Source organism: Caretta caretta, chromosome 1 (assembly GCF_965140235.1).
Source record: "Caretta caretta isolate rCarCar2 chromosome 1, rCarCar1.hap1, whole genome shotgun sequence".
Lineage (NCBI taxonomy): Eukaryota > Metazoa > Chordata > Testudines > Cheloniidae > Caretta > Caretta caretta.
The window spans coordinates 164,438,041-164,463,751 of NC_134206.1; the positions used below are offsets into that span (position 1 = coordinate 164,438,041).

Consider the following 25,711-nt stretch of genomic DNA (forward strand, 5'->3'; position numbering starts at 1 on the left):
ATGTAGTGCACATTGCTATACCATCTGGGACATCAGATAAGAAGCTGGCTGCATTGGGGGGTGCAGGGTCAGGGTCTAATCTTCTGTATGGAAAGCAAGGTTAGTAATCACTGTGCTACTGAGCTATTCTAAATTAACTAATCTACCTCACAGATGTATGGCGGGTATTTTTGGAAGGGAGGACAGTAGGTTCTAGAAAAGAGGTGAAATCTCATTCTGCTTAAGAGAGCCTGACAACTAATAACAGGCCTGATCCAACACCCCTTAGAAGTCAGTGGAAGGACTCTGACTTTAGTGAGGCCGAATAATGTCAGTCAATGGGTGTTAGTGTATTTAGGGTCCATTCTGATTTGGAGCCTCTATAGTCCAGGTGAAGCCCTTGAGGAAATACAGATAATGACACTATCCTGGCTATACTAGCATTTGTTGTAAACAAAATGAAAGGGCATTATTTCCTCTGCCAGAGCCCTTACTGGGGGCCAGCAAAAAGTTAGTAGCAGATGGAATAGTAAATTATTATGTGTTTGACTACAAAGGAAACTCAAACCTTTTCTTGCAGGATGCACCCAGTTCACAGCTGCCATCCGCTTCAATTTAGCACATCTCCAAACCTGCAATTAACTCTCTTGAGCGTTTCACTTCGTGGAAAAGGAGCAAATGCAGACAATGCCATAAGGAGTGCACATGGAAGAAAAAGCAGGCAAATCCAGCATGGAAAACAAGGTAAATGATCCCTTTAACCATTCTTTCCTTTTGTTAAGCTAGTCCCCAGCAATCCAATCACGGCATTAAACCCTTCCTTTAAAAGAACTGTGATAATAACTTTTTGCAGTGGTTCCAGGCAACTAGGCATTGACACGCTCTTTCATCTTAAGTCTACTTGAACGACAGCATTCCTCTGCTTTATTTAGCAATAAAGGTTCATTTGTGTGATATCAGGTCAATTTTTTCATGAAGGTCTGGCATATCACTCAACCTCCTCCCTGACAGTCACCTCCACTGCACTCTATGTGAAACACAGCTGCTAAGACCCTCTTCCTTGGCCATTACTCTGACCTCATCCCTGTCTCTTTGAATCTTTCCATGGGTTTCCCGCTTTCTGCTGCACCAAGATCAAGTTTTGTGTCCTCAGCTTCAAGACCCTTCACAACTTTTCCCTTCCCTACTTCTCTGCTCTTTTCTCTTTATCATGGCGCCTGATCCTTACGAAAGCAATAATGCCAACTTCAATTTCCTGATTACCAACTTCTCCCACAACCATCTTGGACCTTTCTTCCATGCTGCCTGTGCATAGAACATCCTCCCTGAAGTAGTGCTTAAGGCCTTCCTTTTCTCCCTTTGAATCCCTCCTCAACACCAATTTCTACTTCAGTGCCTACGTAAAATTTGCCATCTAACAATGGCTAGGTAGAAGGCCAGTTAGGGTAGTTAAGTATGAAAATTTTGAAAGGCACCTATGGGAGTTAATAGGTTAATTAAATTCACTGGGTATGTTTGAATGGTATGTTATCCATTCCTAAAAAAATTTCCCCCAGCCTTTATTTATTTATCATTTATTTGATAAAATGTAACCCCCAAAATGATCTGCCAGTTATAAAATTCTTATGTCTATTAGTAGCCTGCTAGCTGTCAAGGGAAGGAGAAAACTTGGGGATAAATGTTTATATATAAACATCGAGGTACCCATTGGAAGCGGTCAACATATTTCAATTGATTTTTTTGAAGGAATGTTAATTTTTTGGAAATTTTCTGTTTCTCCATCACCCCCATCTCCCCCCAAAAAGTCCTTCTGTAGCAAGCCAAAGCTAAAAGGATTTAAAATATATATTTATATGTTTTTTGATACCCAGATAAACTACATTACAGAAGAATACTTGTGGCACCTTAGAGACTAACCAATTTATTTGAGCATGAGCTTTCGTGAAGTGAGCTGTAGCTCACGAAAGCTCATGCTCAAATAAATTGGTTAGTCTCTAAGGTGCCACAAGTACTCCTTTTCTTTTGCGAATACAGACTAACACGGCTGTTACTCTGAAACATTACAGAAGAATGTAGGCCCGAATCCTGCAAACACGTATACATGTGATTCAGAAGAATGATTTTACTGGGAGCACTTATGGAGTAAGATGTTACTTAGGAACAGTTACACATGCTTAACTTTATTCATGTGAGCAGTCCTCTGACTGCTCACATGAGTAAAGTTAAGTATTTCAAAATCCTTTAGACGTTACCTGTGCTTAAATTTACACACATTGAGTCCCGTTGACTTCATTGGGACTACTCTCATTCATAAAGTTAAGCATGTGTGTAACTGTTTGCAGGTTGGTGGCCTTCAGTGATGAAGCTTCTGGGTACAATCCTTGCTGACAACTCATTGTGGGTAGTTGTTACAGACACATCAATTTATAATAGAGTATATTTTTCTTTCCCCTCCGTGCCTCCCAAACCAAACCGTGCTTGTGCAAATGTTGGTGCTGAATTTAAGGGGTGAACTATGCAGCTAGATTAGAATCTGTTCAAGTCAAAAATAGCCAAGATAATTTGCAAAGAGGAGAAGAAAAAAATGAGAGAGCTTTTTTACAGACTCATTATCCATTTGCATTATGTGTTGTTGCTTCTGTAGCATGTAAGTTCTACATATTCAATTGAATAGTTCAGGGATCCTTAAGGGAGAGACTGGAGTCTAACCCTTGTCCATAATATTTGGGAAAGAATTCTTAACCCTGTCTTATTGATATTAGTGACAGGCAAACTTCACAATGCTCTGAGGCTTTATATGAGCCCTGTAAGTACTGACAACTTTGGAATCAGATTTTTTGAAATTTAGTTCCTGCTGCCCCCCAGTTGGGGTGTACATTTGGCTCTCTTCATACACTGGCAGGAGTCAAAAAGAAAACCAGTGTCACCTTTTCAAAATGTTTTATTGAAAATAAATAATAACATATGTGAAAAGATCCACAAATGCTAGAGGATAAGTATCATAATAACAGAATAATGGTACTCTGCCTCAGCATAGCTGCGTAGATTTGTGTAATATTCTCTTGTAGTAAATAAGTGCGGAAGGGGTTAATATCTGCCCAAATTGAACAGAAAACGGAGCTGTGTAATTTATACATATCATGCCATCCATTTGTGGGGAAAATATCTTTCCAGTTGTTGGCAGAGGGCATGGCTAGAAACACCCACCGACAAGGGTGGGGGAAAATGAGGATGCTGTTAGGGGAGATAACGCTATATGTGAGGCAATATCTGCAGTTCAGGACTACGGTGTGTAAAAATATGCAGTAAGCTTTACTGAGCCACTTACCATCCGAGATGAGAGCCAGATGACCTGCTCCTCCCACACCCACGCAATTCACTGGTAACTCTTGTTGTCGAGGCAGCCCCTGAAAAGTTTATATTATGCATCAACTTGCTACGGTATTAATTTTCTGTTTCATATTTCATGCTTTGCAATGTTATATGGCTTTTCCAGGTTACAATGGCCCATTGACATGTCTAGCCATTCCAATAATTCAATAAAAACATTCTGACTTAAGGTTTCTAATTCTTTAACTCAATGGCATCTGGCTTATAAGCATGATGAGGTTTAGTGTTTACACTGGTGGCTTTTCCATTTAAAAGTCAGAGGAAATCTACAGGTCTCATTCTAATATTGTGCTTGGTGGGAGAGGACTAAGAGAAAAGCCGGAACATTTAAGCCTGTATGTCTCCTTCCAGCAAAGAGGTAAACAAAATGAGAGTTAAAAAGGATAAAATGTCTCAAAAGCAGCAGATATGGGCAGCTTTTCATCAATCCTGTCTCCCACCCCCACCCTCCTTCCCTTCACAAAATCCAAAGGAAGCCTTGCCACATGATAGCGGGGCTGGAAGAAGTCGTGTTAGGGTGCATTGTCCATTCCTTGCCGACAGCTGCGGGAGGGGGAATGATGTCCAGGTATAGTAGGGACAGAAAGTGGCAGCATGTCTCCTGAGACAACTCTGTCACCAGGTGTAAGGGGAATCGGAAAAAACAGAATGGAAAGGCTTCCTTAAGCAAGGTTCAAAATTTGTTCAGAAGCACGTGCTTTTAGGAACATAAGATGTAAACTAGAAGTGAGCCCCAGGGACGCTGAATCCAGCCCTCTACCATCACAAGCAGCCCCCTCATACAATTGCACTCATAAATTTGTCCAGCGCAGGGGCATAGACACAGGTGGGCTGGGGTGGCCACAGCCACACACTTAGCATCCAGGCCCACCTGAATAGGGGCTGGAGCTCCCTGAATCCACAGGCTGGGAAGGGGTGAGTCATCCCAGGAGGGGCAGGTCTGGGTGGGGCTAGTGCTGGGGCTGGAGACTGGGGCAGCAGCACGTGGCACTGGCAGGAGAGGGACACAGCCAGCCAGGCAGATGGACACCAAGCTGAAGTCAGCCAAAGCTCAAGCCCTGGAGGGGTCCCCCTCTGCCCCATGGTGCACCCCGCAGCCTGTGTGCCCCGGGCAGCCTCATCTTCTTGTGTCTGCTAAGCAGTAAGGGCCGGCTGGAGGGGTTGGGGAGAGGTGCCGCCCCCCGCCCCATCCATCCTGTTCCCCTGCCGCCTTGTCGTTGCCCACCCACCTGAAAGTCGAGGCCCACCCAGTTTTCCTGTCCTGGCTACGCCACTGATCCAGCTCTCTCTTCAAACTAATTAAGTACTGTAGTTTTCCCTGACAACTCCTATAGGGAGGCTGTTCCAGAAACTCACCCCTCTGGTAGTTAGAAACCTTCTAATTTCCAGCCTGAATTTGTTCATGGCCAGTTTATATCCACTTGTTCTTGGTGCTGACACTGTCCATTAGCTTAAGTAGCACTTTACCCTCTCTGTTATTTACCCCCTGATGTATTCTGAGAGCAATCACATCACATCCCAGCCTTCATTTTGCTAGACTAAACAAGCCAAGCTCTTCCAGTCTCCTCTCATAGGATAGGCCCTCCATTCCCCTGAACATGCTCTTCTCTGTACTTGCTCCAGTTTAAATTAATCTTTCTTGAACGTAGGTGATCAGAGTTTTGTAGACAGTATTCCAACTATGGTCTTACTAATGTCTTGTACAATGACATCAATACTTCTCTATCTCTACTGGAAATGCCTTGCCTGACGCATCCTGGGATCACATTTCCCTTTTTTACAGGTGCATCACATTGGTGGCTCATAATCATCCTATGATGGACCCACACACCCAGATCTCTCTCCTCCTCTGTCACTTCCAACTGATGAGACCCCAGCTTGTAGCAGAAATTCTTATGATTAGACCCTAAATGGATGACTTTGCACTTTGTACTATTGAATTTCATCCCATTTCTATCACGCCCCAGTCTTAAAGGTCATCCAGCTCTTCCTGTGTAATATTCCAGTCCTCCTCTGTACTGACAATGCCTCCCAACTTTGTATCATCAGCACATTTCACTAGCCCGCTCCTGCTTTTTGTGCCAGGGTTATTAATAAAAATATTGAATAAAATTAGTCCCAAGACCAGTCCTTGTGGAACTCCATGGGTAACCTCTCTCCAGTCCGATAATTCATCTTTCAGCACAACCCATTGCCTTCCCCTTGGTTAACTAATTCTTTCTCCATCTTACAATTTTTGTACTGATTCCCATCTTCTCTAATGTAACTAATAATTTCCCAAATGGTACTGTCATATGCTTTACTGAAATCCACATCTATTAGATCTACTGCATTTCTCTAATCTAAAAAATCAGTTATTTTCTCAAAGAAGGAAATCAGGTTAGTTTGGCATGATCTACTTTTGGTAAACCCATGGCACATTATTTCCCGTTTACCATTTACTGTACCTCTATGGATTTAATTGTTCTTTCCTTCACAATTTGGTGTAAAGCCTTGCAAAATGCTGAGGTCAGACTAACAGGTCTGTAATTGCCTGGATCACTTCTCCACTCCTTTTTTAAACATAGGTCTAATGTTAGTTATTCTCCAGTCATATGGTACTACCCCCAAATAGGTAGTTTATTTAAAAAATCCTTGCTACTGGATTAGCAATCTTATGTGCCACATCTTTCAGTTTTCTGGGATGGAAATGATCTGATCCCTCCAAATTGAGAGCATTAAACTCTTTACGGTTTTCTTCTACCTCAGATGTGGCAACTTCCATTTCTAGACACACATTTCTATCAACCTTCATGCCTTCGTGCACATGGTCCATATTTATCATCCTTATTGAAAACCGAGGCACAATATTTATTTAGTTTTAGGCCATACCTGGATTACCTTCAAACTCATCCATGCCACATAGCAGGCCAACCTCACTCTTCCTAATTATTTATATAACTTTAAAAACCCTCCTATTTATTTAATTTCCTTAGCGAGAGCTAATTCAGCTTGACTTTTAGCAATTCTCACGTTAGTCTTAAGTTTTCTAACCTGCATGGTGTAGTTTCCTTTGCTGATCAAGCCCTTTTTCCATTCTTTGTAGGCTCTCTGCTTATTCCTAATTACCTTTTTGAGGTGGTTATTCATGCAGCTTGGTCTGAAGCCTTTCCCTACTTATTTATACTTCTCTGTGTTGAGCCAAACCTTACTGAGGGGTGCCCATGACTAATTAGCACACCAAATATCACACATCTGAGAGGATGGGCCCTTGCTTTTCACTGTAGCAAAAGGATGTGTCTAATACGCAGACTATACCCAAGGGCCCAATAAGTGCTGTATGTTGTGTGTCTGGAAGACCTCAAGGGATTAAAGTGATTCTAAATTGAAAGGAGGGTGAAAACTGAGAGCCTGATGTCACTGGAGAAAAGAAACCCTTTTGTTTATGTACAATTGGTCACTTGTAGGGCAGATGGAAAAAATGTGGGCCTCCCTACATTGTTGTGTCAAACCTCAAACTGGAAACCTGACCTTGAGACTCCTCCTGAGACAGACCGGTGTAATCCCCAAATCATTCTGCTTGGGTATCTCAGCAGCTTGTGGCTTTCTGCAGCTGGGTGATGATTTGCCATTGGTTACTATGCTCTTCAAGGAAACAATTAGTTTCAACAGAGAGATTGGGCACTCTAAGGGTACGTCTATACTGGGATAAAAAACCCACGGCTGGCTCAGGTCATCTTACAGGGCTCTGGCTCCAGGCTGAAAATTGCTGTGTAGATATTCGGGCCCCACAAGCCTGAGTTAGCTGACCCAGGACAGTCGCAGGTTTTGTTTCCTTGTGTAGATGTACCCTAAGAGAAAAATACTGTTGATGTGGGCATTTTCACATATTCACATAATTCATCTAATGAGGTCATGTTCCTAATTTAGCCTTTGAATGAAATTCTGAAAGCAAGAAGGATTTGCCTTTAAAATCTCAACTGTTTAGTTTCACCCTGTGACTTCTTTACTTTTTCAAAATTTGGAAACCCCACCGGCGTTTGAAGAGGACATGTTCACCTTTAGCCTAGAGTCAGATTTCAGAGTATTCAGACATGTACAATGTCGAGACCTATTTACTTGAAGTCATGTTCCAACTAATGACTCTAGCTAATGGGGTCATGTTCCTCAGTCAGCTGTGGGAAATAAATTCTTTAACATCATTAGACCTTTGACCCCTGCCCAATACACCATATACCAAATTGAACAAATGACTACTGGCACATTAATTTCCTCTTTCATAGTGTCATGTGGCCACTTGATAATTTGCTTCATGATGTGCCAGTTTCCAGAATTAAGTATGATATTGCCTAAATGTTAAAAAGCTGTTATTAGAAAGCAAAGGACCCAAGATAATAGTCATATGATTGTTATGCAGAACTTTATTTAGAAGAGGCAGAGTCCAGATTTTAAAAAATCTAGGAGACCAATTTTAATTTGACAGCAGCCCATAGTAATATTTTCATAAACTCCTTGGGGCAGGGATTGTTGTTGTGAGAAATGCTTCAGCATCTTCCTTTATTTGTACATTGCCAGATAACCTGGCAATAAATAATGACATATATAACTATAGCTATAGCATTTCCATTACGTTTTACCTAACACCACTACAAAACGATACCTCAACACATTCAGAATTTCTGCTAAGAATTGCCAGGTGTAACCCATCTTTGTTAGTATTAATGGAGAGCTTCCTTAACTGGCATAACACAGGCCTGGGAATATAGTAGTTAATTCTTCAATTTAAGTTTAGAATGGGCCTGAAAAACAACATTCAAATCTGGGTTCCAGTGTGCTGTTCTGTGATCCCTTCCCTAAAGTTCAAAGTGTGTGGATGTTAGCAAAGCATTTTCAGATGCTGTTTTGTAGCAGAGAAGAAACTGCAGTGGCAGGATACATGTTGAAACACTTCGTTTTTTCTCTTGCATCATCTGCAGTAATTCTGAGGCGTTAAAACCAGCCCAGTTGTTGCTTCTCACATAGCATAGTTATGCCATGGCTGGCGTGGCAAATGACTGAGGTGAAGGCATTAACATAGCTCGTATTCAGCATGCAGTGGCACTTTGTCCCTAGTGCTATGCCCACAGTCTGGCTGGCTGTTATAGCATATGCTATGGCTACCTGAGTATCTAGCTGCCTGGGTGTCTGGGAGCTTTCCCATCCCTTTGATTATTAGAACAAGGGAAATAAAAAGTGGCTTTAGTTATACCTTAAGACTGGAATCATTGCTGTGTTTTATAGCATTGAGTTACTAAGGCTCCTGGTGGAAGCTTCTCTTACTTGGTGATCTAGACAATGGGTTAGAAGCAAGAGCCAGGCAAAGTGGACAAAACTGATTTTTTCCCCCCACTTTCTGTAAAAGTAAGTTGGTCCAAGCATTGCCCTCCACAGCCCTCCAGAATTTCCATGCATTGATTTCACTAGAAAAACATGGATCCCCTTGGTAAGAACTTCCTAAAAGAAATGCACATCCGATTTTGAAATGACTTTATCAAATAGAACTGAGCTAAATCATAACAAATAACTTATTCAACCAATTTTGCCTTGAATCTTGCATGTCCCTTCAATGCCTGTGAACAGATTGTGGCTTTCTTGTGTTTCTTATCAAAATAATAATTTAAAACTTATTTTTGTGGCTTGTTTGGCCAAATTGTGAGGTGTGTTGCTGTATATGATTGGCTGAATAAGCCCCATGATACTGTTGCTGTTCTCTAATTAGCTGAGCTTAATCCTCACCACCAGGTTTCTGGTGAAAAGCTTGTGGAAAGTGAATCTAGAATTTACTTTTCATGAGTGTTCAGATGCGGTAAGCGTAAACCACATTTTCCAATGGGCATTCATAGAGTAAAATCCATTTGGATGAATGTTCATGGAAAGGGAACACAAAAAAGGAGAAAATATTGGAAACATGAAAGTGAATTTGTTTTAAAAAATTAGGATAGGTGCTGGAAGTCAGGGTACTGGGAGTAGAGCAGCACCCCCTGGCTTAACATGGTTTCCATCATAGGCAGGGTTTACCTTACAGTTCGATCCAATGGTTTTCAGCACCCGCACTATAAAAATTGTTCCAGCACCTCTGAAAATTAGAACAAATATCGGAGGAAGTATTTTTGCATTATTCATCTAGCTCTATTATTAAGTAATTTGGACTCTAAATATTTGGCCAGCCTTTGTGTTTAATGGATTATAGAGGGGGGAAATACCTAGCGTCCACATCCCAATCCCAGCGTTCTTGCAGGACCCATCTGAGCTCCCTCTGCTGGTTCAGACATAGCAATTACCAACCTGATGCTGTTCCCAGCTCTGTGTTGAAACTTATATCATCACTCACACTCAGGCACCAAGCAAGGAAATAAGCTGACAGCACCATGTAAATTGCAGCTGCTTTAGAAACACAAGAGATAAGTCAATGTTAGCCAAATAGAAAGGACAAAGTCAATGGGGGAAAGCGATTTTATTTTCACACAACAAAATTAGTGTAGGGAAAAATCCAAAAGTATTGAGAGTATTGAAAGTATGGGTTTGTTATTATGTTATGGAGATATGATTCAGGTGGGGGAATCCTTATTCCTGTGTGGAGCCCAATGGATGTCAGAGGGGTTTTAGGGTTTTAGGGTCTGTGTGCATGAGTCCAATTGCAGTACTGTGGACTTAGATTGTCAGCTCTTCAGGGGAGGAACTTTGTGTTCCTATGTGTTTGTGCAACACCCAGTTCAATGGGCCATGACCCAAATAGGGGTCTCCTGTATCTACTGCAATACAAAATAATGATGACATCACAAATGTGTACCACTTTTTCTTCAGGCTACACTTTTAACTGTATTTGTCACGTAGCATGTGCAGGACAATACTCTTTCTGATGTGTTGTGTGAATTGGTTCATTTCCTCTATTGTTACTGGTTCCTTGGCAAATGTTTAATAGCTTAAAAAACCTGTTGAGCTCCAAGCTTCTGTACAGGTGTGAGGTATCATATTGATTTGCATTGAAGTGCAAAAAGGTAGTTGTCCAGTATTCAGAAGAGGTGAGAAAGGAGACAATAGCTGGCATAACAGTCACTTCATTGTTCTGACATAAGTAGCTTCCCCCCCACCCTCTCCGTACTGTTCTAACCAGAGTCAGACCAGCATGGGCTGGGCTATTCTGTTTGTAAAGGAGCTCCACTGTTTTAGACAGAAATTTAGAATATTGTGTTCTTTGATCAATCTCTTATTCGCTATATCCTAAAAACTGATGAGTCTTTACTCAGTTTTCACTCCGGTAGAACTCCTTCTGAAGTCAATGGGAGCTTTGCATGGGAAAGGACTACAGGATTTGGCCCTTTGGCAGTAACTTACAGTCTTTGTTGCCAGCTTATACAGACTGACTTCCTTCAACAAGCCCTTTGTTCCTGATTCTATAGGTTGAAATTCATAATCTCTTCTTTTAATTTTTACACTGCAGATTTTTATCCCTTTATATTCTTCTTCAACAGCTAGTAGACTTTTCCTACAGCTGATTCCTAAGGTTTTAAATGATGACATATGCGTCCTCCTTTAGCAGCCGACTAATACCAGGGTTTGAATTACTATTGAATAAGCAGCAATGAAATCTCTATCAAAATAATCGGTAGTTCCAAAAACCACAAACAACAAAACAAGCAGAGTTGTACTAAATCAGCAAGACCATTTCCAGAATGAGGGGCTGTGAGTCACTTTTTTTCCCTCCCTCTGCAAAATCTACTCTGTTTCTCAGCCTAGGGGAGGGCAGGTGGAGTGGATAGGGCATTGCTTAGAAAGTTTTGGGTTTTTTTTAAAGTCGACATCACTCAAATCATGTGATCGGCACAGACCAATTGAAACAGGTTGTGGAAAGGGGAACAGTTAAATTTGTAATTTTGGTTGTGTGAAACACTTCTTTGGGCCTCATAAACAACCACAGAACCACAAGTTGGGTACAGAGGCAGTCACACAAGAGCGGGTCCGGGATATTGGTCAGCAGACAGGGCAAATCGTTTTGACTGCAAACCACAGAGTTTCGTAGAGTGGTAAGCATCATCAAACCACAACTGATCCGCTATTTTTTTTTTAACAATTTCAGTGTTTGTTTTAGAAAAAGAATCTTATTATCTGGCTTATGTTGCTTCAAAGGCACTAAGATAAAATAGAAAGCAATGGCCAGGAGGAGGGTTATAACAATGACCATTTTTACTTTTTCACTTCCCAAGGTGAAAGAAATAACATATTCCCCCACTTTAAAGAAAGAATAAGTTTTAAAGAGGAAACTATGGCTTCAAACAGCGTATTTGAGTCATTTCCTTCTTACCAACAGTGCTTCATGAGAGGTAAGTGCTATTCAGTGCTGTTAAATATACTTTGGACTGTCCTATGTTTAAGAAAATGCGTGCTTGTTGCACATTTCAGGAAATGCTTATAATATATAGTTTTCCACTTCTGTTTTCTTTGAAAAAGTCTTACTGAAGCTAATGTCTGAGGTTATTGCTTTATTAGCTCACTATTTGTCAATTCTTTAGAGATATTATTATAACTCACTTTAGCTGTTCAAAGAGTCATGGCATCCTCACAGATTTTCCTTTTGTAAATCCAGGCACGTTATACTATTCATCGGAGTTCCCCACACTACAATAGCAGTAGCATCAACCTTTTTGATTCTTTTGGCAGAATCTTTGCTTTTGAGCTACAGCCATTAAAAGTAACAGCCAACGGCATGCTGCACATATCACAGACTAAAACCAGTACAGTACTGAATGATGAGCAAGCTCATACGTACAGCCAGCAGAGCGTGATGCTGTCTCATTTTTGCTACTTTGTCAGTCGGGGTAAAGGAAGAAGAAGCATGCTTACTGGGAACAAGTAAGAAAAGCTCAGAAACTTGCTTGAAGGTAGTTGCAACTCACATAGCCCAGGCGAAGAAGAGGATCCATACATGTAGTGTTGCTTTTGGTGATATGTCCCTCTCGGATGATTCTAAATTATTGGCTGAAGCCATACCACGTCCTCTGAGCAGGGGGGAAAAAATGAAACTGCAACCTCCAGAGAAGTCTGGCTTTTCCAGACAGTGACAAAGAAGTTTCACAAGCCTGGTCTAATAATCTCACAGCCCTCGGTAGATCAGATGCTTTAATCATTAGTTATTCATATTAGTAAGCAAGTGGACTAGCGTGAGAAATGTCTCTGCATTCTTGCAGTTAGCCCCCTAAATAGCCTGATACAACTGAACTCTTTCCCCTAAACACCAATCTTCTGACTGTTTCAAGCCATGTGTGCAGGGACATGCATATTCAGTCTGAAATGAATGCAAATCCGTTCACAGATCACTCATCGATTTGGTGGTGGTGCTGTGGGAGAATAACATTTTATAACTCTTTAGTTACAGAAAGTTTCCCGGCCTCGGTAGTGTCAGCGTGAGTCATTAGTTATTCATATTAATAATCGAGCTGTGGAATGCGGAAGGCTTGTCAGCTGCCTTGTCACAACCAGCTACATTGCAAGCACCCTGTTGCTGCTGCAGCTCGGGGCCCCTCTGATTTGAAAACAGGGTGAATGTACAGAAGAAAAATGTCATTCCAGCTCTCTTTTTACCCTGCAAATGAAAGGTTTTAAGTAGATTTCTACTGGCATCGGAAGAGGTTTCAATCATGATGAGCCGTATGAGTCACACATTCTTACAGCATCTTCTAGCCTCTGCAGCAGAGATACTGGAGCTCTAGCAAGAAGCTGCTAACTGCTCCCCTGGCTCCTTCTGAACTAGCATTTCCTTTGGAGCAAAGGAAGCAATATTGGTAGAATAACAAGAATGATCTTCCTGCATTTAGTCAGCTTTTTTTCTAACTCGCCCAAATGTTTGTTTGCTATTTTATCTGCAGTACAGGAAGACTTATTGAGGAAATTTTGTTCATTTGATAAGGTAATGAAGAGTGAACCCTGTGGGGCAGTGCTTGAAGTACTAATGCCCAGCCAGCCTGTAGCAGAGTTCCGGAGACAATAAGAGCTATACCGAGGCACCATATTTAAGTAGTGTCAGGGAAGCTAATAAAACACTAAAGACCGAGGGCCAAATTCTCTGCGGGCATGAATTGCTGAAGCGCCGTTACAGGTAGTAGAGCTGTGCGAGTTTACACTAGCAGAGAATTTAGCTCCAACACATTGTGTGCATAGCGAGAGTGTCCAACTGTGCATTATTATTCATTATTTATCTTATCGTAACCCCTAGGGGCCCCAGTCTGGGACCAGGAGCCCATTGTTCTAAATGTTGCATCGATACCTTGGACCAGATTCTGATCTCAGCTATTCTGGTATATATCCAGAGTAAGTGAGATCAAAATGGCCCACTAACTGTGCGTTAGGAAAGTTTGGGCAACAGTTCTTCAGTTGAGTTAGAAAGTGACTGTTTCATAATCACCAAAGAATAAAGCATTTAAACATGAAAGCCTATGAGAGTTTTCCAAACTTTCTTTTTTTGCTTCTTCCTCTTCTTAAATGAACTTCAGACAATTTAAAATACTTCACAAAAGTGCTGTTTAGGGCCTCGGGGCAAGAAAAATAATCATTCCTCTGGATGAATTGTTCTCACCCATATTTCTCAATAGTGTTTACACAGACTAGTCATTAGAAATGTCCAAAATAGTCTTATTTTTCCCGCCAAAATTTATTGCACTTTCTCTCTTAAGTGAAATTATGAGGTAAAAGGGAAAATAACAAGTTGTTTTGTGCCATGAATTTACTTTATCAGTCCATGCAGTCCTCTCAGAAGGAAATCCATAACTCTTTTTTAGCGTGATACTATGTGAAAATTGGGAAAAAAAGAGGGGAGTGGGGAAGCAAAACAATTGTTCCACCGTCTGTGAACAGTGACAGACTTAGAAAGCCTGACATATTAATTTAATGTGGTACACCACAAAGGATATGGCCCTTTTTCTATCGCACCACACCAGGTCCTCTCTTGTGCCACTAGGTAAAGAAATGAAGACTGTATTGAAACTTCTGCTGGAGCATCATGCATGCTGAACACATTAAAATGTTTGTCAGGACTACTTCTAAGAAGTGCCTTATTTTCCTAGTGGTATGATTTCAGTGTAAGTTTGGGGTGGATGGCAGGAGTTTACGGGAAGAGTACTCCTAAGGGTCTTGCTAAACTGCAGCCAGCAGAAAGCAGTCAACCCATCTTTCTGTCGAATATGGGATTATATCATCAAGGCTCTTATGTTGTAGTTTGTGTCTGTTCCTCCTGCGTAATCCCCTATTATTGTGAAGGTTTTCTCTCCTCTAGAAACATTCCAGTCAGGTTGTATCAATGAGGTCACAGCAATGATATTTTTGGAGCAGGGAGAACATGAAAACGAATTCCCTCGGAGTTTCTTGTGGTTAAATAACATACAAAATAAGAAATAGGGATTTGAAAGCTGTTTCCTTGCATTCTTGGAGTAAAAAACATGTTACTATTACCTAATGCAGCCTAATAATTTTGCTTGTTATGAAAAAGAGAATCGCAAGTCTTGTTGTACAGGTTTTTAGGAAGATGCATGTAACATGGAGTGTAATATTTTGGAAGCATAGGTTATATCTCCTCATCTTCCCTTTGTTGTGAGGTCTGGCTAGTTATTTCCATATATGGAAGAGGTTGCTTCTGGATTTTGTCTCTTTGTTTTTTAGTTAAGGCACTTTAAAGCTTGTGGATAGGTGCAATTCTCTTAGAAAAGTACATGACTTGTTGCTGTCTTATTACTTATAATTTATATTATGGTAGTGTCCAGATTGGGACCCTTTTATTCTGAGTAATGTACAGAAATCTTACTGACCTTGCTCTAAATAGTTTGCAGTTAAGGCCCAGATCTTGAAAACACTTACACATGTGCTTATCTTTACGCATTAAAGTCCATGGCTCTGACTTGTCTTGCAGTTGGATCCAGGAAGTCAGTAGTTCTCCTTGGGTCAAAAGAGTCTGTCTAATCAGAAATTCTCTATTATCTGAGTCTAGATTAAGTGTATCCCCTGGTTATGACTCACTCAAAAGCTACTCCGGTTAGAGGGTATGAGTCTTTCTTTCATCTGAATATTTGTTTCTAAAATATTTTGGACTAATGGTGGTATAATAGCTTCTCCAACACCTACCATAAAAGCAGGTTATCTGAATAGCTTTCTTGATATCGCTCTTTGAATCTAGATGTTGAATGATATATGTGGCATGGCTTATACTTAGCAGTGTAAATAAACACACTCAGTGACTGCAGTCAAGGGTACTATTCATGGTAATAATCACCGGCCTTAGTGGTGTTTCCATGATCAGACTTTTAGTTCTAATATAGTTTTGGTGCATGTATACATTTGGGGATTGCACATTTGTGAGAATAGCCACATGCAAAGTTGATTTCCAGTATGAAGCATTCAACACTGTAACAAACATTTCCTGTAAGGATGGCCATGCAATAAAACAAAGAAAAGAAAAAACTCTGAAGAATGGATGGCATAGCATCCAACCTACAAAGTAGTCTATGGACTTCTGAGACAATCTGCTAATATTTGGGGTCCCTTGAGTGTTAAGATATGTTTCCTATTCCAAACTCTGCTTCCCTCCCAAATGCTGATCTCTGCATGGCTCATCTGTGGGGGTGTTGATCCTTAGAGAATTTTCAGAAGGGAAAGAAATAAATGAACACAGTGATGATGTCAGCCCACTAGAACCCAGTACATTATTCAGAGGATTCATATATTGTAAATATTGGAAATATCTCTGTAGAAAAGACATTTTTTTCCTCTGAGAGATATACAGCATCTGACTTTAAATTAATATTAATTTGGAAAACTCTATTCCTCCTCTTGCCCAGGTCAGTGACTTTTTTTGCGGGTGAGTAAAACAATTATATTTTCAAAATAGAAAAAAATACACATTGCCACTGAGTGGTGAGGAGAGGGAAAGACAGTTCTAGTTCTTTGCAGACTGTCAGAACTGTAACAAAAAGTTGACGAGTGTGAGCACTATAGAGTTGGTAGTGTATCTTGTGAAAAGGAAGTTGAACTAAAGAATCTCATAAAAACCACGGTGTAATAAAAGAAAAAGCGTACACAATGTCTGATTTACACAGCCTCCCCTCTGTGTTAGACTCATTTTATCTATCTATCTATCTATCTATGTATCTATCTATCTATCCACACACACACGAGTGAGTGACTCTGTGTGTGTGTGTGTGCATGTGTGTGTTTATTTAAAAGGCTTGTATAACATTGAGAAACCAGAACACAGGAATCACTGAGAAGAAACAGGTAAAGTATCTTAAATAAAAGATTAATTTTCTGGTTAGTAAGACTGAAAGATCATATACTGGGCCTGGACACTAAATTCAGTGTCTAAGCAAGCCGTAAAAGAAGTGATGTGCTGTGGTGGCAGGGTTAGACAGGATTCACGAGCCAGTGGATATGACTGATTTACAGATACCCAAGACTGTCTCACTCTTTATCCTTTCACCAACAGTGCTCCTGGTTTACATTTCAACCAGAGAACCAGACTCTAGCTCTGATGTACTTGTCCAGTGGGAAGTAAAGATATCTAATATATATATATATATATTGCTAATACGTACAACATTAATGCAAGAGAAGTTGCATTATTTTGACAGATCCAAAACCTGGAGGAGCATCGCACAGTTTCATTGCCAATCAGAGGTGGTGCTAGCTCATTGGGGGCCTTAACCAGGAATATTTTTGGCTCCCATCCCCCCCAACACTTACTAAAAAAAGCAAATAGGGGCCCCCTTCAGCTGCTCAGGGCCCTAAGCAATTGTTTAGTCTGCCTAGGCCTAGTGCTGGCTGTGTGGCCAATGTGTCGTCCTGTATTGGTTCTACACAGCAAAGTTTCAGTACTAATTGACCATAATAAGAACAATATGCTCATGTTTAAATGACATTTATAATCCTATGATGTTGGCAAGTTCATGGTGGTGAAAGGTAAATTAAGTATTTTATTGTGAAGCGGAAGCAGATATTCTCTTTAGCCTATTATCTTTGAAGAGGGAATCTACAACTAAACATGGGAGAGAAATTACTATTGATTTATGTATAAATGGACATAATTGCTGTTAAAACTTAAGTGGAACCACTACTGAGGAATCTGTGAAGCTATATTCTCTGTGTCTAGCCTCGTCTTTGAAATCTCCACTATAAAACATTATAGAACCATATTACCAGTTGGGGATCAGGGAACTCATCATGATCTGGCCCCCATCATGCCCATACTCCACAGCTGGTGCCAGTACACGCTCTGGATGTTCAGGGGTTTGGGAGGGGCTGAAATTTCCTGTGCTGGGGCAATCCCCATCAGCCTGCTAGGGCTAGTTCAAGGCACCCCTGTACTGCTCCGGTGGCATAAAGGTAGCTTAGCAAGAGAAGAGGAATCAGGCCTTTTGAACGCTCACTTTAAATACAAAGATACAGCATTGGAGTACATCTACTGGGGGAATGGAAATCCTTTTTCTTCACAGAGGGTGGACCATGGTTTTAATTTGAAAACTAACTGTAAAAATGGCATCATGTCATCTACATCTATCTCTCAAAAATTTTCAGATCAAATTTGCTCAGTTTATAATAATAGAAGGGGATATTTCTAATGGCCAGCCCTGCAAAAACAACTTGCCCTGAAAACACAACAAAGTCAAGCTGAGTTTTTTCTGGCTCCTGTTTCATTGAAAAGCAACAAAGATTCTGCAGTCAGAACTGAGTTAACAATTCAGATGAACTAGAACAGAACCTGGCTCACCCACCCATAGCTGTGTTGGCCCTGCAGCTGTAACACCAGAATGAGAAGCTAAAGCAAGCGACTTTGACTGAATAGGAAAGCAAATCAGTGTTGAATAAAAAGGTATACACATCACTGAATGTAACCGCATTTTAAATTTGAGTCCTACCAAATCCCTCAGTATCCACTGTGAGGCTGCAGGCCTCAAAGTAGGATTTTGGTTTCAATTAAGCTGTGTGAAATTACTGGTGCAATTAATATGTTAGCATAAGGCTCCTAATATTAACAAAGTATTCTCTAGGATTTCAAAGTGCAGTCAGAGCTAGTGACATACCACACAATCCCTTCGCTGAAGCCTTCAGATTTTATACAACTTTGTGTATTGCAATTTGAAAATTTATAAGTTTATTCAGAGTGAGGTCTGATTTTTTTTTCAAAATTACAGACACACCTCCAGTCCTTACTCTTTATGGTGAGGAGGAGCACATTGCACATTGTGAAACAAGTCCTCAAGCTGATGTAAATTCATGTGTATCCGAGAAGCTATACCAGAAATAATTTTTCAAAGAATGTGTTGTTAGCCTCTGGAACTCATTGCTACTGGATACTTTTGGGGTCAACGGTTTAACAGGATTTGTAAAAGGACTGGACAGTTATATGGATAACAGTATTCAGACTTAAAATAGCGAGACTTAAAAGAACAGGGAGCTTTGGAAGTGTTATAATCCCTCCCCCTCCCCCCCCCCATGTTTCAGGGCATAAGCCAACCTCTACCGATTGATGGGTAGGAAGAAATTTTCTCTTGTAGGCTGGTTATTCCAAAATTGCCTTCTGCAGGATTACTATGCTTTCCTCTCTGGAGCTAGCCACTGTCAGAGCCAGGATAATGGACTAGATGTACCTCAGGTCTAATTCAGTAAACAATTCCTATGTTCCTATGACAAGCCACAAGCACATGTTACACTAATGCCCTCGCCACCACCTCCCTTCTGATCATATGAGTGTATATAATATGTATATGGAGCTGTGACAAACTAATATAACTCTCATAAAGGCCTGTAGTAATTTGGTATCTCCCCTGTATTTGATAGCTTCAGACTTGTCTGAACAAGTATCTGTCTAGCCCCTAGAAGAGCACCATATACAGCAGATTTACCTCTGTTAAATTGAGAGTTAGAGCTGGAAATGAGGCTAGAAATTTCTGGGTTGCCAATATAAAGTCTTCAAAATAAATGACTTTTCTTCCACATTGGTCCCAGCAGGATAAATTACAGGTTTAAGTACAAGATATTTATTAGTGTAAAACATAGAATTCGCTATGAAACTGGATGCAGATATTTGAAATATCCTAAAATGGCATTAGTAGATTTGATCATAAGTCTGAGAAAGTAGAGAACACTTGGAGTTGCTACCCTCACAGGAATGCTTCCAGTTCATCCTTCATACCATCTTCAGTGCTTACCACTTCTGCTTGTGAGGAAAGCTGTGTGAAATTTGTCAGTTTCACTTCACAGAGACTTGTGAAACCATGTCCTATGGTTTTGATCTATCTGGGTTTTTTACCCCATATATTTAGTTTTGAGTTTCAAATTCCAGTGAACCCAAAACTCACTCTGAATAGTTTAGAGGGGGTTTTTTTTTTTTTTTGGTTCTGATTTCATGCTGAAGTCATGAAATGATCATGATTTTGAGACACACTCGTAGTCTGTCCTCAGGTTTGGTTGTGACTGGGCTAAGATACAGCTGAAAGATGTGCATCTCGAAGCAAATCTTTCCATGAATGTGGTCTGAGTTTAAGGAAACCTGAAACCAGCTGGATTACATATGATTTGCTGCAAACATTTCAGCCAACCCATCCTTGTCAACCCATTGACCCTATCAGACCCTTGACCCTTTAATTTGCCCTTTTATGGTCTTTAAAGGGGAGAGATGTCCATCTGTTAAAATATTTTTAAAGCTACAAGTACAGTCCCCAAATATGCAACAGATGCACAAGTTCCCCTTATGACAAATATATTACACATTCTAAATCCTGGTCACACCCTCATCTCTCATTGCATTTTAACTGCTTGTATGGTGCACACCTGTGGTGTTCAGGCAAAGCATATGGCTTTGGGATAGTCATACATTCATAGTAGTTTTCAAATTATTTTGCACTTTTTAAAAAACATATATAAAGAGGTCTATATCAACAAACAATGATAAAGCTTCATGCACAAACCTAAATTACTTTATAGTCAGATAACACAGCTTCTGTTAGCATGTTGAGCTTAGTATGAAGCATGTAGTTTCACACCATTTTCAATGTGCATATGAGCTTTTTCACCTCTTAATGGATATGTCTGTATTTATACTTTGCACATCAAAGAGTAACATGTTGAAAAGTTACTCCTGGCGTAATTCTTAGCATGCAGTCCTGTCCTCACTGAAGTTAATGACAAGACTCCCACTGACTAAAGTGGGGCCAAGTTTTTGCCCTTTAATCTTATAGTAACTATATATAAAAACCTGAAGAAAAAAATCAAAGGTGGGAACAAGGCTAATTGTGAACCTCTGAGGGTCTCCCAGTGGAGCCAAGAGAATTGTCACTAAGCCACAGATGTCTTGAACTGGTGAAAATGGGATTGTCAGAATTGGAAGGTTGCTGGGGTGTGTGTGTGTGGGGGCGTTAATCCATAACATCTTTGCCCTAAACAATTACACATAACATATGTTATACAGCAAGTTTAAGAGTAACTTTTTCCTACTCGTAGTTATTGGATTATATTTTAAAAGTTAAAGAGAAGAAAAGTTACTAAGTGACTGGCCTGATATGGTGGTGGTCCTGAACTAAACGGTGTGAGCATTGTAGGAGGCTTGATATGAGCCTTTCTTTATCACATATCATCCTCTAGACATACATAGAAATCCCACTGACATAAGTATGAGCTCTACACAAAAGAGCAAGGTGAGGATATGGTCCTTTAACATTTACAACAGGAATTTTGTGAGTGCAACTTTAAGTTCTGTCCCTATTGCATATTGCCATATAGAGAACGCTGAAATGTGAATACATATTACCCCTAGGCCATAAGAAGGGCAACTGAGTGTTACAATACAGTCACTAGATAATATCAGGCTTTTGTAAAGTGTTACTGGGGTTTTTTTGTTTTTTGTTTTAAGGCCTGCATGTAAATATTTCTGATTTTGCTTAAACTGGGTGTAACAAAATTCATAGCCCGAGGAGCAAAACCAACAACAAGCTGTGACTGTGGGCTGCCAAATCCGTGTGAAGAATTTATAAAGCCCTGGACTTGTGTGGTGGTAGGAACACTGCTGTAAATGGAGATATAACCTGATTTAACGAGAACACTTACATCTGAACTAAATGCTGGAAGTCTAGCCAGACAGTAGAGACATATGCTTTCAGGAGGGTTAAGTGAATTTGTTGCCTTTCAAAGCTGACAGATAGATAACAGTGTCATCTTATCCCTAGAACAAGTATCACACGGGGGGGCAGCAATGCAAACGTCCCTCCATCCACCTGCTAGTGCACCTTAATAGCCAGGCCTTCAGGGACCGCCTCGAGGAGCAAATGGGTACTATAGTCTACATGCCCATTCATGTTTTTGGCCTTTATGTTGAGACTGCATAAAATAATAATGAGTGGTGGGTGTTTGATGTTGGACACCAGCCCATTAAAACCAGCGCTGTGGATGGTCCAGTGATTGGGGCACTGGTCTAGGCCTTGGGAGACCCAGCTTCAATTCCCTGCTCGACCACAGACTTTTTGTGTAACCTTAGGCAAGTCACTTAGTCTCTCTAGGCCTCAGGTCCCATCTGTAAAATGGGGATCATAGCACTGCCCTGCTTCACAGGGGTATTGTGAGTCTAAAGATTGTGAGGTACTTTGATTTCTACTGATGAGAAGTGCTATTTGAGAGTTAGGTATTATTGTATCATATACCAATAGTAACATATTTTGATCACCATTTGCCTAGGGTGCACTGCAGCACATAACCTGCAAGTGAGAAAGGTGAGTAATATCTCACTATCCAATCCCCTGAGCCATCTAGTCCTCTGCCCTCCCCCTCGCTTCCCCCCCTCCCCCCGATTAAAAGGATTAATCTCCCAAGCAAGTATGGGAAGTCTCCTGGTTACAGTATGTCAGGCTATCATGAAAACAGGAGATTAAGAAGGAGATCTCACATTTTCCTGTGTGAAGTTATGGGGTAAACTGTGAAAGCTTTATTGTGATAATCCGATCCTCTTGCTGCCTTGCAGTTCTTTGCTAAGCTCTCAGCTGCAGTAGATTGTTTTAATGAATGAAAATTCCCATTTGAAGTGTCTAAATCTATGCATGCCTGTTCTTCATGGTATGTTCAGTTCTGGAAGAAGTTTTTTCTTCTGTTTAGATTGCAGTAGTTGACAAGTGCTGTCTACTCATTTGGTTTTTACACTTGAAAGTTGTACTGGTAGGAGTGTGACTTTTTTTTTTACACAGAAATAATTATGCTCGTACAAGCCCTAGCATGGATGCAATTGTAATATACCATACTGTAATTAAAGTGCCATATACTGATATAGCTTTTTCTCCTTACTGTGTGGGCATAAACTATATCCATATATTCTTATAATTGCATCCACATCTGCAGGAGGGAGGGTGTTTACCACTTTAACTGCACCAGTATAGCTAAAGCCATACAACCTCCCGGAGTGGACCCTGCTATATCTGTCTAAAGGTGCTTATTCTGGTTCTAGCTATATTGGTATAGTTAACGTGGTACAACTGTTCTGTGTAGTCAAGCCCAGATTCAAAACCCACTGATGTCAGTGGAAAGACTCCCATTGACTTCAGTCAGCTTTGGATCAGGCCTCTAGTGGGCAGCTCCCACCACGTAAAAGTCAGAGTGTTAACCACCCAAAATAAGGGTACAGTGCTAATGCAGCTCAATTCAGCAGTCTCTCATCCCGCAACTCTAGAAACAAATGAGTGCAAAAGAAAAAGTAGAGAGGCTAATTCCTCTCCATTGTAGACGCTTGCCCCCCTTCTCAGGAGCTACCTCTGAAGCAGTTTCGCTCCTTTTAATTGTGTTTGCCAGGGCCATTAAATAAAAATTCCATTGTATATATTGGAGATCACATTTCAGGCTGCCTGCTGACTGGAAGACTCCTTTTTACATGCTCATTAGACCAGCCTCCACCTGCTCCCTTTCTCTCTCTTACTCCCCCTGTTTCCATCTCTCTCCTATGAGAGTTTCATGCTTTCAGCATGCTCCAGTCCCCTGAGCCCTGCTTTGACTAAACGCAGCAGTTTAAGATCAAAAGCATTATTTAAACAGAAGCAGTTGGAGTTTTTTTTAGACTTTCATCTTCCCTTTCGGCTTTCAAAAAGCCCACTCCAGCCAAAGGGATTAGAAAATACAACAGGCCCACACTGCAGGCTGTTGCTCTGGATCAGCTTTGACAACCCCTGCTGTGTCACAGTGGATTAACCTAGTATCCTACAAGTTACAGGCCACACACTTTAAAACGAGAGTACAGTCTGATGGGTTCTTTTTTAAGTTCTGCAAAGATCTGCTAAGCCAGAATGCTGCCTATTTTCTGCTCTAAGCTTTTGTTATTAAGCATGCTGGGCATTATAAATTATTGCTGGAAGTGTACTGGGCACAGGGCAGGCACGTCCATTTTTAATTGCCTGTGTCTTGCTGTCTGAATTTTCAATGTCCAGTCTTCATCCAGTTATTGGGCATCCTCATCCACCCCTGATTTTGCATAACTGAATAGATAGACTCAGAGGGCAGATCCTCCACTGGTGTGAAGTGGGATAACTGTTGAATGGAGCTAGGTGGGCATTTGGCATTTGTAAAGGCTGTCTTTTTAATAGAAACCATTGTGTTTGGTTTCACAACCATAAACTGAGTTAAAACAGCTTTTATTCCAGAGCAGAGGGAGTAACACCTGACAATATTATTCAGCATAATTCCTGTTCTGTTTATGAGTTGTCCTCTCTGTGTCTCTGCAAAATTCTCCCATTGATTCTTTATTCACAAATTTCTTCAGCAAATAACTCTCTATTGTCAGATCATTGATTACATATGTTCACAATCCACATTAGGTTGGCTTTTACTTACTTAAGTCGTGTAGTATCATTTCTGTTCACCTACTGGTCAAGCTGACCAAGACAGTATGAACTGCCTATTTTACAGTCTCCTGTATAATCCATAATTTGGTTTTGGTGGGTAGTTGAGCATACGAGCTTAAAATTGTAGCTTTTTCTGAATGTTCATACTAGTTAAGATTGTTTTCTCAAGTGACCTTGGAAAATTAACACAAAAAGGTCAGAAACATGGTTGAATTGAAATGTGCTTAAACATTTAAATGAGTATTCTTGGGGAAACCTTTACCACAGTTCCCTAACCTCAAATTCATTCTGAAATGATCTTTCTTTCTGAAGTAATTTTTTCCTTAACATTTCAGCTTCTTTTTTTGCCAGGATATTCATCACAAGTTTTGTTGTGTGAAATGTTAACAAAATTCTTATTTAAAAATGCCGCTCCTTGCACATCATTCACACTGCTGTTCAGGGAGGGGTTGAAATAAGAATCAACACAATAACCCACCTAAAACAAAACAAAACAAAAAAAACTGTTTGTCCTGTTTTAAGTGGTAGTTAATTTTGGTAATCTTTCCCTTCCCTATTATTTCCTTACAGATGAGATAAATTACTCTAACATTGAGTTTTTTCTACTATTTGCCCATTTCAGAGGCTCCTTCAGTAAATAATCCTGCACATTTCTAGTACCTGTATTGCGTTGTCAGGTTTGCTTGTATTACAGTCCAGTCAGGCACATGGAGACTAATATATCATTAGTTTAGGGTGACTAGATAGCAAGTGTGAAAAATCAGGACTGGTGGGGAGGGGTGATAGGTGCTTTTTAAAACAAAGCCCTAAATAGAGGGACTGTTCCTATTAAATTGGGTCATCTGGTTACCCTACAGTAGTTAGATAACTTGAGTCATAATCAAATCCTAAGTAGGTGGATCATGTCTTTGATATCCAAGGAGTATGTATGAAAATAACTGCACTCATTTTTTTCTGTCATCAGAAACCAACACAGAAGCACATGAGTGTAAAGAATACAGCAAGAAGGGAAGATCTATTTTATTGTGTAGGTCTGATTTAATTGTTACATTGCAACATGCCAGGAGAAGTTCTGTTGGCCTCAATGCAGTAACTTTGGTGTATACCATTCTCACTGAGTTCCGAAATTAGGCTCTCCATCTCCATTGGGATCTCCTCCCAACCAATTCTGACTGGCACTTTTTGGGGGCTGGAGGTGGAAACATATACGGCTGTTGGTATCTGATACACAGGTGTTTAAAGTTGCCTTTGCTAGCTAGCCAGCGTCAGTCACAATAATGGAATATAAGTAACTCCCACAGTTGCTGTATGGGGAGAGTAATCCATTGGCATTTAGCCATCTTTTAACAAGCTTGGTGATTGAATTAGGGCCACTGTTCTCAGCCCCATTTCACATACCTATTAAATTCTCTCCCTTTCTTCACGGATATTTTGATTACAATAAGATAGATACAGGTGATGAAATAAAGCAGTGC

At 40.5% G+C, this 25,711-nt stretch overlaps 1 protein-coding gene and 1 long non-coding RNA gene across 6 annotated transcripts in view; one reads left to right on the plus strand and one right to left on the minus strand.

The window, feature by feature from the left end:
• The first annotated feature begins 545 nt into the window (after positions 1-545).
• RUNX1 (RUNX family transcription factor 1) overlaps positions 546-25,711 on the plus strand; it is a 222,914-nt gene continuing 197,748 nt past the window's right edge. Inside the window, exons 1-2 of one of the 5 annotated variants that reach the window (XM_048867440.2) lie at positions 546-723; positions 11,592-11,708. In XM_048867440.2, the coding sequence (XP_048723397.1) occupies positions 561-723; positions 11,592-11,708 (280 nt within the window). In that variant the 5' untranslated portion in view covers positions 546-560. Of the gene's footprint in view, positions 724-11,240; positions 11,412-11,591; positions 11,709-25,711 lie in introns of those variants that run through there. The other 4 variants (XM_048867421.2, XM_075132925.1, XM_075132918.1 and 1 more) reach the window with 4 other exon arrangements.
• LOC142073359 (uncharacterized) lies at positions 548-12,976 on the minus strand. The gene is made up of 3 exons (XR_012670190.1): positions 11,917-12,976; positions 3,308-3,386; positions 548-611 (listed from the first exon to the last, which is right to left on the minus strand). It is a non-coding gene; the product is annotated as an uncharacterized LOC142073359 (long non-coding RNA).